Raw genomic sequence first — 14,054 nt, 5'->3', positions numbered from 1 at the left:
TCAGCAGAGTAAGTACTTGTAAGTTGTAAAGAATGTCTGCAAAGTATGTTTGCAAAAAAGAACACTGAATGTTAATATATCATGAATTTTTTTTTTTTCTTTTAAATAACATTGGCGGGGGTCGGTGGGCCATGTAGTATTTATTCGGAGAGGAGGGGGTCCTTCGAGTAAAAAAGGTTGGGAACCACTGTCATAGAGGAACCACTTTTGGTGCTATATAGCACCATATCTTAACATGTTCTGTATATGGTAGTGGTGCTATATAGCACCTTAGTAAAAGAACCAGTGAAGAACCACTGAAGCACCAAAATTGGTGCTATACAGCACTTAAAAAGGTTCCTCTATGATTACGAGCCAAGAACTAATTTTAGTGCCATATAGAACCTTTTTTTTAGAGTGTATATCTTGTAAATAATAAAATATTGTAAATCTTCAGAAGTCAATAGTTTTCTGTGTAGAACAGACCCACATGTAAGATGTTTTCACTTAGAAACCTTCACCACAATTCCTAATGTGCGGGAAGCAGTGGTGATGCAAAATGTTTGTGTTTTGGGTGTATTATTTCTTTAATGGTAATTTATTTCTAATTATTAAGGACCCTTCCATATTATTTGATTTAGTGTGCAATTTATTGATTGATTAAAATGTATTTATTGATTGTGACTAAAGTTCTTTTTCAATGGTATTGCAAAATAAAAATGTTTAGTTTTGTGTAATGCTGTTAGGTGTCAGTATATTTCCAAGATGCCTGCCATATCGGCCAGTGCAACATAAACAAAAAACATTTACTGTGCAACATTAAGATGGAATATGAGCAACGTCAGAAGAATCACACACGTCATATTTAACATAACGTTTTTCAATATCAACAAATAAAACATGGCAGCATTAAACATCAGGAATTTTTTTTTTGTCTTTCAGAATTCAGCAAAAGGAATCAAGTTCAAATGTTCTAAATGGTATTCCTTTCAGTGGTTTCATATGATTTTTTTTAAATCTAGATTTTTATATCTTTAAATGATCTAGCCATTTTTCATTCTAACTACATCTTATGTCAAACTTCACAGGGGATCTGATCTGGACATGTCAGCTTAAGAAGATGTTGAGGAACAGGTGTCAGTGTATATTCGAGGGGAATGAAGAGCACGGCAGCCCGTCTCTGCTTGACAACATCTATACAGAGCTCTATATAACTGATGTTGGAAGCAGTGAGCACAGCGGTGAACATGAAATCAGACAGATCGAGATGGTATCTAAACATCCAGCCACTTTAGATGCACCAATCAAGGCTAATGATATCTTTAAATGTTTTCCTGGATCTACTAAACAAATTAAAACTGTGCTGACCAAAGGAATCGCTGGCATTGGGAAAACAGTATCCGTGCACAAGTTCACACTGGACTGGATTGAGGAGAGAGGCAATCAGGATGTCCAGATGATATTGCCACTTCCCTTTCGGGAAATGAATGGATTTAAAGAAAGGAAAATTAGCCTTATACACATACTTCAGTGCTTCTTCAATCTAAAAATAGATGCAGAAGTGTTAAATTCAGACAAATACAAGATAGTCTTCATCTTTGATGGACTTGATGAATGTCGGTTTCCTTTGGATTTTCAAAACAACAGGAGTTGCTTCAGTGTGACAGAATCAGTCTCAATTGGTGTCCTGCTGACAAACCTCATCTGCAAGAACTTGCTTCCTTCTGCTTTGGTCTGGATAACTTCCCGACCAGCTGCAACGGGTCAAATACCACCTGACTTACTTGACCGGGTAACCGAGGTACGAGGTTTCAATGACTCCCATAAAGAAGAGTACTTCATCAAAAAAATTGGTGACCCAGACCTATCCTCCCGGATAATCTCACACTTGAAGTCTTCAAATATCCTTCACATCATGTGCCACATCCCAGTGTTCTGTTGGATATCAGCTACAGTTCTTGAAAAGATGTTTCGTGATTCTGAGGGTGGTGAAATTCCCAGGACCCTGACACAAATGTACGCACACTTCCTAATTTTCCAGATCAAGCAAGGGAGTCACAAATACAATGGGATTTCCGAAGAGGGTTTGAAATGGGATAAGCAGACCACATTGTTGCTTGGAAAGCTGGCATTCAAACAGCTTGAAAATGGTAATTTATTGTTCTATGAGGAAGATTTGAGGGAATGTGGCATTGACCTCAATGCTGCATCGGTGTATTCGGGAGTTTGCACCCAAATTTTCAGAGAAGAGGCAGGACTGGTTCAGGAGAGGGTCTTCAGCTTCGTACACGCAAGTATACAGGAGTTTTTGGCTGCATTGTATGCTTTCCTTGTGTTTGTCAACAAAAAGCGAAATGTCCTCAGTCAGACGACAAATGCTAAAATCAAAAGTACTTTAAAAAAACTATCAATGCATGAGTTTCTGAAGTGTGCTGTGGATACGGCTTTAGCAAGTGACAATGGACATTTGGACCTTTTCCTTCGCTTCTTGTTGGGACTGTCACTTGAGTCCAACCAGGCTCTTCTTCAGGAGCCGCTGACTGAGGTGCTGAGCGATATTGAAAGCAACATGAAAATACTTCAATACATCAAGGAAAAAATCAGGGACAACCCTTCAGCTGAGAAGGCAATAAGTCTTTTCCATTGCCTAAGCGAACTGAAAGATGATTCTCTGGTTGAGGAAGTGCAGGACTTCATAAATTCACAGAGTTTTTGTAAAGGAAAGCTGTCCCCTTCACACTTTTCTGCTTTGGCTTACATACTGCTGACATCTGCTGAAGAACTGGATGTTTTTGACTTGGCAAAGTTCATTCATCCGAGCATGACCTCGAATGAGGGACTGTTGAGGCTGTTGCCTGTAATCAAAGCATCCCGATCAGTTCTGTAGGTATCTCACGCAACTCAAGTATGCAAACACAGATGTGTACGCTTGTCCAGCTTATTCTAAGCATGCAGTCCTGTTGTACATATTTAACATGCTTTTTGTATTACTGTGTTGATAACAATCACAGTATCAGGTTGCGATAAAATTACCTTTAGGTGTTATTAAACTGGACGTGCTATTATTCATATAACTAATTGTAAATGTCAACTAACTTTAATTTGCTCTGGAAGATTCTCTTCAACTTATTCCTTTGCCATGACAGTTGACTTCCTAAAGAAAAATCTAAGCAAAGCTGAGAATACAGTGCATATTTGCATTGTTATGAGTTGCATTTAGACAAATTTCAGAATGCAGAAGCATGTGAAAGTGAGCTCATGTAACTTGATACATTCACATACTTTGCAGAGCAAGTTTAGGACTTACTGTAGATGAGATATAGAGTTAAGTGTTTCTTGTAATGTCATTTCAACTATAGTTGGTGAATCTTTTGATATGTGCTTTTTTCCCTTCAGATTGAGGTGTTGTAATGTGACAGAGAAAGGCTGTGCCGGCCTGGCCCCTGTTCTTCGTGCAAGTCGCTCATCTCTAAGAGAGCTGGATTTGAGTTCTAACAATCTTCAGGATTCAGGAATAAACCAACTTGCTGCCGGACTGGGGAATCCTCAGTGTAAACTAGAATGTCTGAGGTAGGAAGTAGACTCAAAGTCATGGTATGTTTGCAAGCAGTTTGTAAATCTCTTTGACATCTCTACACTCGCAGAAATAAAATGCAAAAAGTGTACCTTTATTGGTACTACAGCTTGTCAATGGGACAGTACCCTTAAAAGGACATCTTTGTACCTTTTTACAACTAAAATATTCATAGTAGTATCTTAAGGTACCTATTGCTTCTCAAAGTACTAATATGCATCTTTTAAGGGTGAAAAAGGTCCAAAGATGTCCTTTTAAGGGTGTACTGCAAGTGACAAGCTGTTGTACCCCTAAAGGTACAAAGGTACCACACATTTTTTTCTGAGAGTGTAGGATGTCGAAGATATTTACAAACTGCTTGCTAATTGACAAATTAAAAACTATAAGTCATTGCATTTGAGTCTTAACCTATTGATGTATGAAAATAAAATTATCATTGATGGGTTGTTCCTCAGTAGAAACATCAAAAGTCTCCATTGGTCCTTCATTTCATCACAGTTCTGTCTAGGAGAAACAACTAACATATTTTTTTCTTGCGGTTGCAGACTTTTCAATTGTAGCATTGGTGAAGACGGCTGTGCCTCTTTGGCCTCGGCTTTGAGATCAAACCCATCTCACTTAATTGAATTTGATTTGACACACAACAATCCACACGATACAAGTGTGAAAATGCTGTCTGATGTTCTGACGGATACAAGATGTAAACTGGAAACACTAAGGTGGGTTCTAATATGTAACAAGTGGGCACTAATATACTGTATATAACTATTACTTACTACTTGGAACAATAGCGTGGAAAATATGTTACTCACTTTAAAAACCATCCAGGTTACATATGTAACCAGTTCCATGAGAAGAGTAACAAGACTATGCTTCATTGAGCATATTGGTCTCTATAAAAGGATGGTTAGGGTCTGAAGGAAGACGTGCAGGCAAGGCTGAATTATGCCACAGGGTAGAGCTAATTAAGAAAAATGCAGGGGTCCAAACCCCAAGCCATTGCTCTCAGGGGTAACATAGAATAAGCCTTACATCTTTTAAGGCTGGAAGAGGCCTCAGGAGAGAGCCATGCCTTCTCAACCGAAGGAAAACCGCAAAGTTCTTTTGAGAAGTCTGATGAGAGAACTAAGAAAAAAGTAACTTAGGAAGCTTCAATATCCTCTTGCTCTTTATCACTGACCATCCAAAAAGGGGTGTGTCGACCCTGCCTGACAACATTTGGAGGGAGCCACGGGGAAAGAGCCGTTAAGAACCGCTTCTTTCTCCACCAAGTGGCCCTGCGGCTAGTAGTCATCCAGTCCTATGGTTTTACTGGCAGAGAAGGCAGAGAATTATTCACATTATTCACATCACATGTCCACCTTTATGCTATGTCCTTCCATTGCTCCTCATGAACTGACTATGAACATTATTATGTCCACACTAACAAGCCAATTTCAATCTTCTCAGCTAGCTCAACCTGCAAATGCATGCTGCCTTGAGGTTGCCAATCATACACCCTAAACAGCATCCCCCAAAACAAAAACAAAAACAAAACGCCTAAACAATAGCAAAACAGGAGTCAAACTGAGGGCGGAGGGGGCTTAGGAGGTGGGCGAAGTGCAGGAAACTAGGAGAGGCAGGGCAAGGGTGGAGCAGAAGACGGGGGAATCCAGGGTGGCGTCAGAGGCAGGAGGAGCCAGGGTGGAACCCCCAACAGCTGTCCCAGGACAAAAGCACAAAGTGGAGTCAATGGAGGGAGGAGCAATGGTGGAGGCTTGGTTGGTGGAACCAGGGTGACGAGTGACTGAGACTGAGGTCATGGTGGTGGAGACTCAGGCGTAGCTGAAGAACTGATGGGACCCGGCAACATTGAAGGTCCTGGAGGGCAGGGCAGATTCACAGAGACGAGCAACTGAGGTGAAGCCTGGGTGCCAGAGGACTGAGGTGAAAGCGGAGTGACCAAGGACCAAGAGAGCCGGAGAGAAGGAGGGATGAAGCACAGCTGAAGGCCCAGAAGTCTGTGGTGCAGGCAGAGCGATGTCTGTCCAAGGCCAAGCCTGCAGGACGAGGGAGCACAGTGGAGCCATAGAGACTATGATCCCAGGTGGAGTCGAAGGGGTGAGAAGCCATGGTGATGCCGAATGGTTGACGGGCCAAGACGGGGTGAAGGGAACAGACTTGAAACAGGCAGAGGAGTTGGGAGTGGGAGGCAGGGTGGGAACAAAACCTCTAATAGTTCGTTGTAGGGAAACTAGACAGGCAGGACTTTTCCACTGAGGAAAAATACACAGAGGCCAGTGTCATCGTAATGGTGAAAGGTACCAGATCCTGGGCATTGAGGGACAGATTCCCCTGGGAGAGGAGGAGAATCTTTACTGCTGCCAGATCCATTGTAAAAGGTCCGTTGTTCTGTCACAGCTTGTTGAAATAACACAGATGAAAAAAAAATAGACCAAACCAAACTACTTAAAGAGCACCTATCATGGCATTTAAAATGTTCCAAATATTGTTTTAGAAGTCCCCAACAACAGTTTTGCATGCATGCAATGACAAAAAAGACTTTAGTTTTCTTATAATGTGCATTTATTTTTACCTGTTTTGACAGCGATTCTCAAATGTTTCCTTTAGTGATTCACTTTTCAAAACCCCGCCTTTACGTGACGCTAATCTGCGGTGATTGGTCCGATGACCCAGTCAGTTGTGATTGGTATAGTCTGTGCAGATATTTTCGGAAACGGAACGCCCATCAAAGTCTTATAGTGACAGTAATTTGTTAATATGTGTCAGGAGTTATGAATATGAAAACCGCGTCTGTACCGTTTGATTGTAATATGAGCCTCAGCTGATCTCATTCATAAAAAAACTCCTCTATTCTCCTCACGAAGACTCGCGACAAATCAACATCCCTCAGGGCTTTTAGTTCAAAAGTGTGCAGATGAGGAGACATATTGATAGATTCTCATATGTCTGTGTCAAATTTCTAAACAGAGGAGTATTTTTTATTCAATACTTCCTCAAAATGCGCAGATATAGCCTAATCATGAGCGATTGAGTCTCTTATGTGTTGTTTTCCATTCATACTGGCAGCCGGAGGGCGCTCTGTGCACATGTAGTCCATGTACAGACAGACGAAGAAGAACCATGTGCCATAATAGAAGTCCATAATAAAAGCTTCCTGAGATCGCGAAACATACATTTGACGACTAATAAACACACAATCGCGACGATGTATGGTTTGTCTTCAAGCCACTTAGTCTTCAAATGCTCATCCTTGGGCAGATGAAAGAAGTTTGCTTTTGAGTGGCACTTCAGAACACAGTCTCGTCGCCATGATGTTTTCTAGTTTTCACTGGCGTCTTGGAGCGCAATAAGTGGGCGTATCGTATTCAAATAACTTGACAAGTTGACGTCATCTAGTCAGAGAAAAAGCTTCGGTCTTCTAATGATTCTTAAAAATGACTCAGAGTCGACTCTTACTTTTAAAAGAAAATAACTATATATACGGTGCACTGTCATATTTCAAACTATGCAGGATGTTTTTGTTCACTTAGATCTATGTTACACACTACATGAAAGGCAAATTTCAAAATTCCATGATAGGTGCTCTTTAACTCAATGCATCCCAGGTGAAAGACATGAATCAATAACATCCAAGGAAGCCAACAGAAAGCAATGAAACTAAACACGTCACAATCCCACCCTAAACAGAAATAAACACAGCCTGCAATTTTCACAGCAATTTTGCCATTGCATTTGGAATTTCAGTAACAATCCCTCATGAATTCTGTGGGATTGTTTCATTTTTTTATGAAATGCCAGAAGCAGATTTGGGTCACGATTTGGGTAGACCATACAAATGTTTTATCAAACATGCAAATATGAAGGTTTTTTTTTTATTTTATTTTTTTTTAAGTTAGCAGTATTTAAAAATATAAACTGAGGGCTTTTTTATAGGTTGATGGGCTGTGAACTGACAAGAAAAAGCTGTGCTGCACTGGCCCAAGTGCTTCAGTCCTCCTCCACAAGCATGAAACATTTAGATTTAAGTTTGAATGACCTCCAGGATTCAGGAGTGGAACTGCTCTGTGTTGGCCTAGGGGAGCCTTCCTGCAAGCTTGAGACATTGAGGTATTACAATTAATCAAGTATACTAATCAAGTACATACAGCCCACAGGGCAATAACATGATGTGGTTAGATGAAAATCTTATTCTGAGGAAATAATGTCACATGCTGTGTATCAAATGACACTACTTCATGTTTGGTTGCCTTTACTATTTGCAGTCTATCAGACTGTAAAATTACAGCCAAAGGATGTTCTGCATTGTCATCTGCTTTAAAGTCAAACCCATCACACCTGAGAGAGCTGGATCTCAGCATTAATAACCTCACAGACTCAGGAGTGACGCATCTGCTCCCTGTGTTTGAAGACCCACGTGTTCGTCTAGAGAGATTATGGTAACAGGCCTCTAGATTCGTGTTAACATCTCACAATTAACAAATGAAACTGGATGGATATTTAAAACTTGTTGTTTGTGCTTATCTCAGGCTGAATAATTGCAATCTCACACATGAAAGCTGTCAGATGGTGGGTTATGTAGACACATCCAAACACTCAGGTTTGAGAGAGCTGAACCTCAGTGCTAATGACCTGCTTGACCGAGGTTTAAAGCAGCTTTCAGTGGGAGTATGTCATCTTCTATCAGGACTGCAGTCACTGAGGTATTTTTTTTTTTTTACCCAATAATGATTCTTCAATCATTTACTCGCCCTTTGTAATGGTCTCGGTGTGTTACTTTAAGACCTATGTTTGGGGATTCTGCAATCATGGGTAGAGTGAAGGAGGTGAATAGTATATGCTGCACCAATCTGTTTTGGTTCTTTAAACAAAAATACAGTCTTAACAGTAACCTGTGTCATGTGGATCATTTACAGTACACTATAGGTTATACCTTTGTATTGTTGTTTTTAGTTAACTGTTACATTAATTTTCAAATTGACCCACATGTGTTGAAAGGTAGATGGATCTGTACACTACACAGAACATTTGACTTTTTTTACTTGTTCACAAAATGTGATTTAAAGTAATCTTGTTATAATTGCACAATCCTTTGCAGTGTTACATATTGTGGGCTTACGGCACAGGGATGTGCTGTTCTGGCATCTGCTCTCAGCTCTAACCAATCACAGCTAAAAGCACTGGATCTCAGAGGAAATAATTTGTCAGATTCAGGAGTAAAACCGCTCTCAGATCTCCTGGAGGATCCACACTGTCAACTAAAAGAACTGGAGTAAGTGTTTGAAACTTAGTATACAGACAGTACTGCATAAAACATCCCATAATAATTTATTCCTTTTAATTTTTTTTATTATTATTTAAATAATAAGACAGGGTTGGATTAACCTATATTTGTTGATTGTTTGCCACAATATTCAGGTCAATTATAAGGTCACATTTTAAAATATGTAAATGTACATGTATATATCTAGTCTACATATAACAGTATCATCAAGATTCTGCGCAACAAATTTAACCATTATGTATAGATACTTTATGGCCCGGTTTCACAGACAGTGTTTAGATTAAACCAGGATTAGATTTTAGTTCAATTAGGACTTTTTTAAACATGCTTTTAAAAAAACATTACTAGTGTGCATCTTGAGACAAAACAATGGCATTGACATATTTTAAGATGAATAAATGCAATTTGCTCAAACATGCATTTTAAGGCCCTTTCACACCGGATGTGTAATGGAAAAGCGAAACAAAAAAGCGAATATTTTGTGTGCAAATAGTTTGCGTCAAAACCATTCACATCAGCCGCGACGCGAATTTGCGCCATGTGTGACGTTTCAGAGCTCCAACATTACAAAACATTTGCGGCGACAGCTGAGAAGACACGGACACTTCCTCATCCAGTGAAGACAAGCTTTTCATTTTCTTTAAAAGACCGAAAAGAAGGTTTTGGGTGCACCCAGTCTTAAAGAACGGAGAGTCTGAAGGGGAGTATGCTAATCTTGTACAGAAGCTAAAACTTTATCATGGCCAGTTCCGCACTTACTTCCGAATGTCCGTGGGACAATTTGAAGGGCTCCTAGAGAGACAGTAGCACCGCATCTGATGAGACACACCACAAACTTCAGGAACCAATCGATCCGGAGCAGCTGTGTTTCCAGTTGAGTCACAATGTAAACCTTTAAGTGCGTCAGTCATACCTGGCAAAGGTTAATGTTGAAAGCTAGTGACATTAACTGGACATTTCGTCACCTTTGTTTCCTTTTCTGTCGCTTAAATAAATGTTGTTTTTTCACCACAGCACATTCGTGTTCGGTGTGGAAGCACTCATTACACAAACAGCTGATCAAAAAATAAAGCCATCGCACAAATTATTTGTGCTTTAAAATCGCGTCCAGTGTGAAAGGACCTTTAGTTTGGGATTAGTGTAAATCTTGTCTGTGAAACCGGGGATATAATTTTTTAATATTAATGTTTTACATTGCAGTAATGAGAGTGGCATATTGCAAACAAATATAAACCATTACAATTGGCACATTCTGTCTCTCCTCACAGATTCATGGATGGAACAACAACTCAGATGCCAATGAATGTCCCCAACAAACAGGATGTTCTACCTGTAAATCCAACAAAATCACCAAAACGAAAAACAGAAAACAAATGCGTATGCTTTTAAGAAAATAATTTCGTGCTTTGAGTGAGTTGAACAAGTTTGCTTCCAGCTGTGTTACATCACACCAGTCAAAGAGTCCTGAAAGAGAGCTATACATTAGATCATCGTTGTAAGAGTGACATCTCAGTGACGTTCATTATCTGAATTATTCAAAGCAACAAGGAAAGGACATCGTGGAAACTGCTATTAGAATAACAGTATGGAACATCAGTGTGGAAAATGTGCCATGTGCGTAACAATAGCATCACTGAATGAATCGCACATATTTCTGTTATTGAGCTGGTAAAAAATGTCATAAGATGGTTCAAGAGAAACTATGAGGACTAGCAGGTTTGATGGGTTAGTGATATGTAGGACAGGTGTTATAAGAGATCCACATCAGCTGCATCTTAACTTTTCTTTCAAACAAACACATCTTTGTATGAATTATTATTGTGCATTTTGTAGTACATTAGTTGTATATAGTCAGTTTTATTGTAGAAATTAGTTGAAATTTAGATTTTATTAGAATTTATTTAGAATTCTTGCAAGAATGACCCTCTCCGTGAATTCTAGCAAGACATATTTTTATTTTTTTTGCCTATTATAGTTTGACAGCTGCTAAATACGTTGACTTGGCAAAGTGTGAATATTTATACAGTATTTACTGTAAACTATTACCTCTTCTGAGACCCTTGAGGTCCAACTCTATCATTTATTTATCCGTCTGTCCGTCCGGTAACCACTTAGAAACCTGCCACAATACCCTAGCAATCGCCTAGCAAAATCATAACAACAGAACATAAAATCATGTCTTAAAATGTCAAATCACTCATTAAACCACATTTTTTCAGCTTCATAAGACATATAACCTTCATACTTCAATCTAATATTAAATCTAACACTAAAATATTATCAGGCAAGGATTCCCTTGTGAAAAATAAGTTTTTTTTTTCTGCAAAATAATCTACTTTAATATATAACAGCATCTATTAATCTTCATTAGGGCCTAATGTTAATTTCAAAATTTATTAAAATCAAAGTTGTATTTGTTAACATTAGTTAATGCACTGAATATGAACAAACAATGATCAAATTTATCAAATTAAAAAATATTCACTTTAAATGATACCAAATAACACATTACAGTCAATTATAATCAAGGACTTTAAATGTGCTTACGACAATACAGTTTTTCCTTTGCGTTTGTTGCGTAACAGATGACAAAGTTGTCAAAATGACCAAAAAACGCTGTAGTATTCATGCCAGGCCAGTAGATGAAACTTTGTAAAGAAACACTACGTGCCTATAGACTGAACACATACAATTTTGTGTTCAGGCCTCCAAAATGCTGTTGTTGAGTAAATGAATGGCAAAAACGCATAAAAACCCATGTACTTCATTTTCACAAGGGTTTATCAAGTTTTTTTCCCAGAGTTTTTAGTTTACTCACCCTCATGTTGTTCCAAACCTGTTTGACTTACTGTCTTCTGTGAAACACAAAAGAAAATATTTTAAAGAATGTTGGCAACCAAACCATTTTGGTTTGGCTACCATTGAATATTGTTTGAAAAAAAAAAAAACTCAAATGATTTTGTTACACAGAATGAAATTCATTCAGGTTTGTAATGACATTAGAGTGAGTAAATGATCACATTTTGGGTTGAACTACCCCTTTAAAAACAATAATATTTTTCAAGAGTTAACACCTAATTTATGCAAGACACTGATATCTATCTTTCAAGAGGCTCTCATTGAAATAACATTTAATTAAATTTCATTAGAACTAATCAAAAGTTCATACAACATTTAAAGAGAAAAAAGTTGTCCTTAATTCATGGGATCCAGGCTTTAAAGCTGTTTAGTTGAATTATCCGTTAATTATGACATTTGATTTATAGTTTAACTGTAGGCTAGTTTAATTTAACTGTAAGATCGTGGTAGTCACAGGTAAAAACCATGCTCCTTATTACCATGGGTTTCTAAAATAAATAAATAAATAATAATACAAGTATTGAATTTGAAATAAAAAATATTTTTCGCTTTGGCCTGTCAATTCAGAAAACAAAACAATGGGCCGCTGTACCTGCATGTGGGCCAGTCCGTGGCAAAAAATATATAAATAACCTTGTAGGCTATCGGCCCCAAAGTGCGTCGGCCCACAGGGAAAATGCCCGGTATGCCAGATTACCAGTCCAGCCCTGATACATTCCTTTAATAATGAATACTTGTCATTGTGCCACATATTTATTTATTGATATTAATATAATCAAATAATAGTCATTGTAGAACGAAGCATTGTCAGTATTTAGTTTACAAATTAATGAAACTAAGAAACCTGATGTGAGTCTCTGTATGAACAGCAGAGGGCAGTACAAGATCTGTAGGAGGCTTGCTGCAAAGAATAAACACATCATGCTTTCCAGTGGAAAATGTATTATCATATTGTTTATGTTAAGGTATGTCCAACCTGCCTTTGTTTCTTCAAGCTGTAATGTTGCTCTCACATGTTTAAAAAAAAGAATAAAGATACAAGACTGTGAAAATGTAAGAATGTAACGTATTGGAGTAAAGAAAAATGACTCCGTATCATCAAGCGTTTCATTTGAATGTTTATTTATGAAATAAGAAAAGGGGATCATTTCATGAATAGTCATTACAGCATTTCTTATAACAGGAAAACATATTGATATTCAGAGTTTACCAATCTTACCAATACTTTCTATCATGGAAGCGATTATATAATTGTATTTTGGTCAAAATTTGGGCCTTTTTGTTTTGGATATTGCATCGCCAGCTTTTGACAATAAAATATGTTTAAATAATCTAGTTATTTGTGCTACAATTGATTTATCTGTGAGTGCATTTAATGCCAAACTACACTGGTTTAACAGCACCTGCATGCGTCTCATTCACGAAACAAACCGCGTTGAACCTCGAGTCACTGCACAAGGAGAGTTTAAAAAAAAGCAATACATTGGAAAAATACAACAATAGAATATAGTATATTTGGCATAACAAATAAATGGTCTATTAAGGCAAACTTCATTTCTAAAACAAACAATCTACAAAATGAGTGTATTTCTTTTTAAAACACTGCTCATGCAAACATGAAGCAGGCAATACTAAACGGTGGATTTATAATTAACAAAGGTAAACTATATCTGTGTTTATATGTTTCGGGGACTTCTATTATCCCATCTAAATTCATGCTGTCCAGCCAGTGCTGTAAACCAAAGAAAAAAAAACACAAGCTCGAACCCTCTGAGGTGCGTAATGAGCAAGTAAACTGGTCCTAACTAAGCAACACTGGCACCTGTCACCACTTTTACAAATAAGAGTCGTCACACCTGAGATTAAACGCACAATATCTGCTACTTGTAAACAATTCATTAGCCATGCAGTCGAAGATAGAATTCTTTTTAAAACCAAGAAATGGACAAGTTGTTCATCTCAAGTTATTTAGCTAATTAGCAAATGTCTCATTCATGATTATCAAGCTGAAATTATAACATCGGTAAGACATGGTCAATGTACAAATCATCTATGGAAGTGGCTCAACTTGTAATCATTTAAAATTGAGGATAAACGAGGAAGAGTGCGATTACAATGCCTGGATGCTAACCATATTAAAAAACATTCCCATAGCATACACAGTTAAAATTTGATGCATGTTTTGTGCATGATTTATATAGATAATACAGCATAGATGCAGCGTGAGTGGGTGTGAGTTTGAAGTTGACATACTGTCATGTTAAATAAATGAAGTCGGAGCTCTGTGCCTGTGTTTGAGTTATTTTTGCTGGGGTAAAGGCTGGCTAGTGTATTTTCTTGCTGAGCACATCTGAGCTC

The 14,054-nt window shown here is 38.1% G+C and overlaps 1 protein-coding gene across 1 annotated transcript in view; it reads left to right on the top strand.

The window, feature by feature from the left end:
• The window catches only part of LOC307121340 (NACHT, LRR and PYD domains-containing protein 3-like), a 30,146-nt gene extending 17,399 nt beyond the window's left edge, over window positions 1-12,747 (top strand). The window contains exons 8-16 of the mRNA XM_079808870.1: window positions 922-959; window positions 1,068-2,862; window positions 3,376-3,549; window positions 4,099-4,272; window positions 7,490-7,663; window positions 7,819-7,992; window positions 8,083-8,256; window positions 8,652-8,825; window positions 10,106-12,747. Of these exons, the coding sequence (XP_079664996.1) occupies window positions 922-959; window positions 1,068-2,862; window positions 3,376-3,549; window positions 4,099-4,272; window positions 7,490-7,663; window positions 7,819-7,992; window positions 8,083-8,256; window positions 8,652-8,825; window positions 10,106-10,226 (2,998 nt within the window). The 3' untranslated portion in view covers window positions 10,227-12,747. The remainder of the gene's footprint in view (window positions 1-921; window positions 960-1,067; window positions 2,863-3,375; window positions 3,550-4,098; window positions 4,273-7,489; window positions 7,664-7,818; window positions 7,993-8,082; window positions 8,257-8,651; window positions 8,826-10,105) is intronic.
• Window positions 12,748-14,054: the final 1,307 nt, after the last annotated feature.

The sequence above is a fragment of the Gobio gobio genome (assembly GCF_949357685.1).
Source record: "Gobio gobio genome assembly, chromosome: 25".
NCBI lineage: Eukaryota > Metazoa > Chordata > Actinopteri > Cypriniformes > Gobionidae > Gobio > Gobio gobio.
The sequence above is the reverse complement of the archived record's forward strand: the minus strand, read 5'-3'. Positions and strand labels throughout refer to the sequence as shown.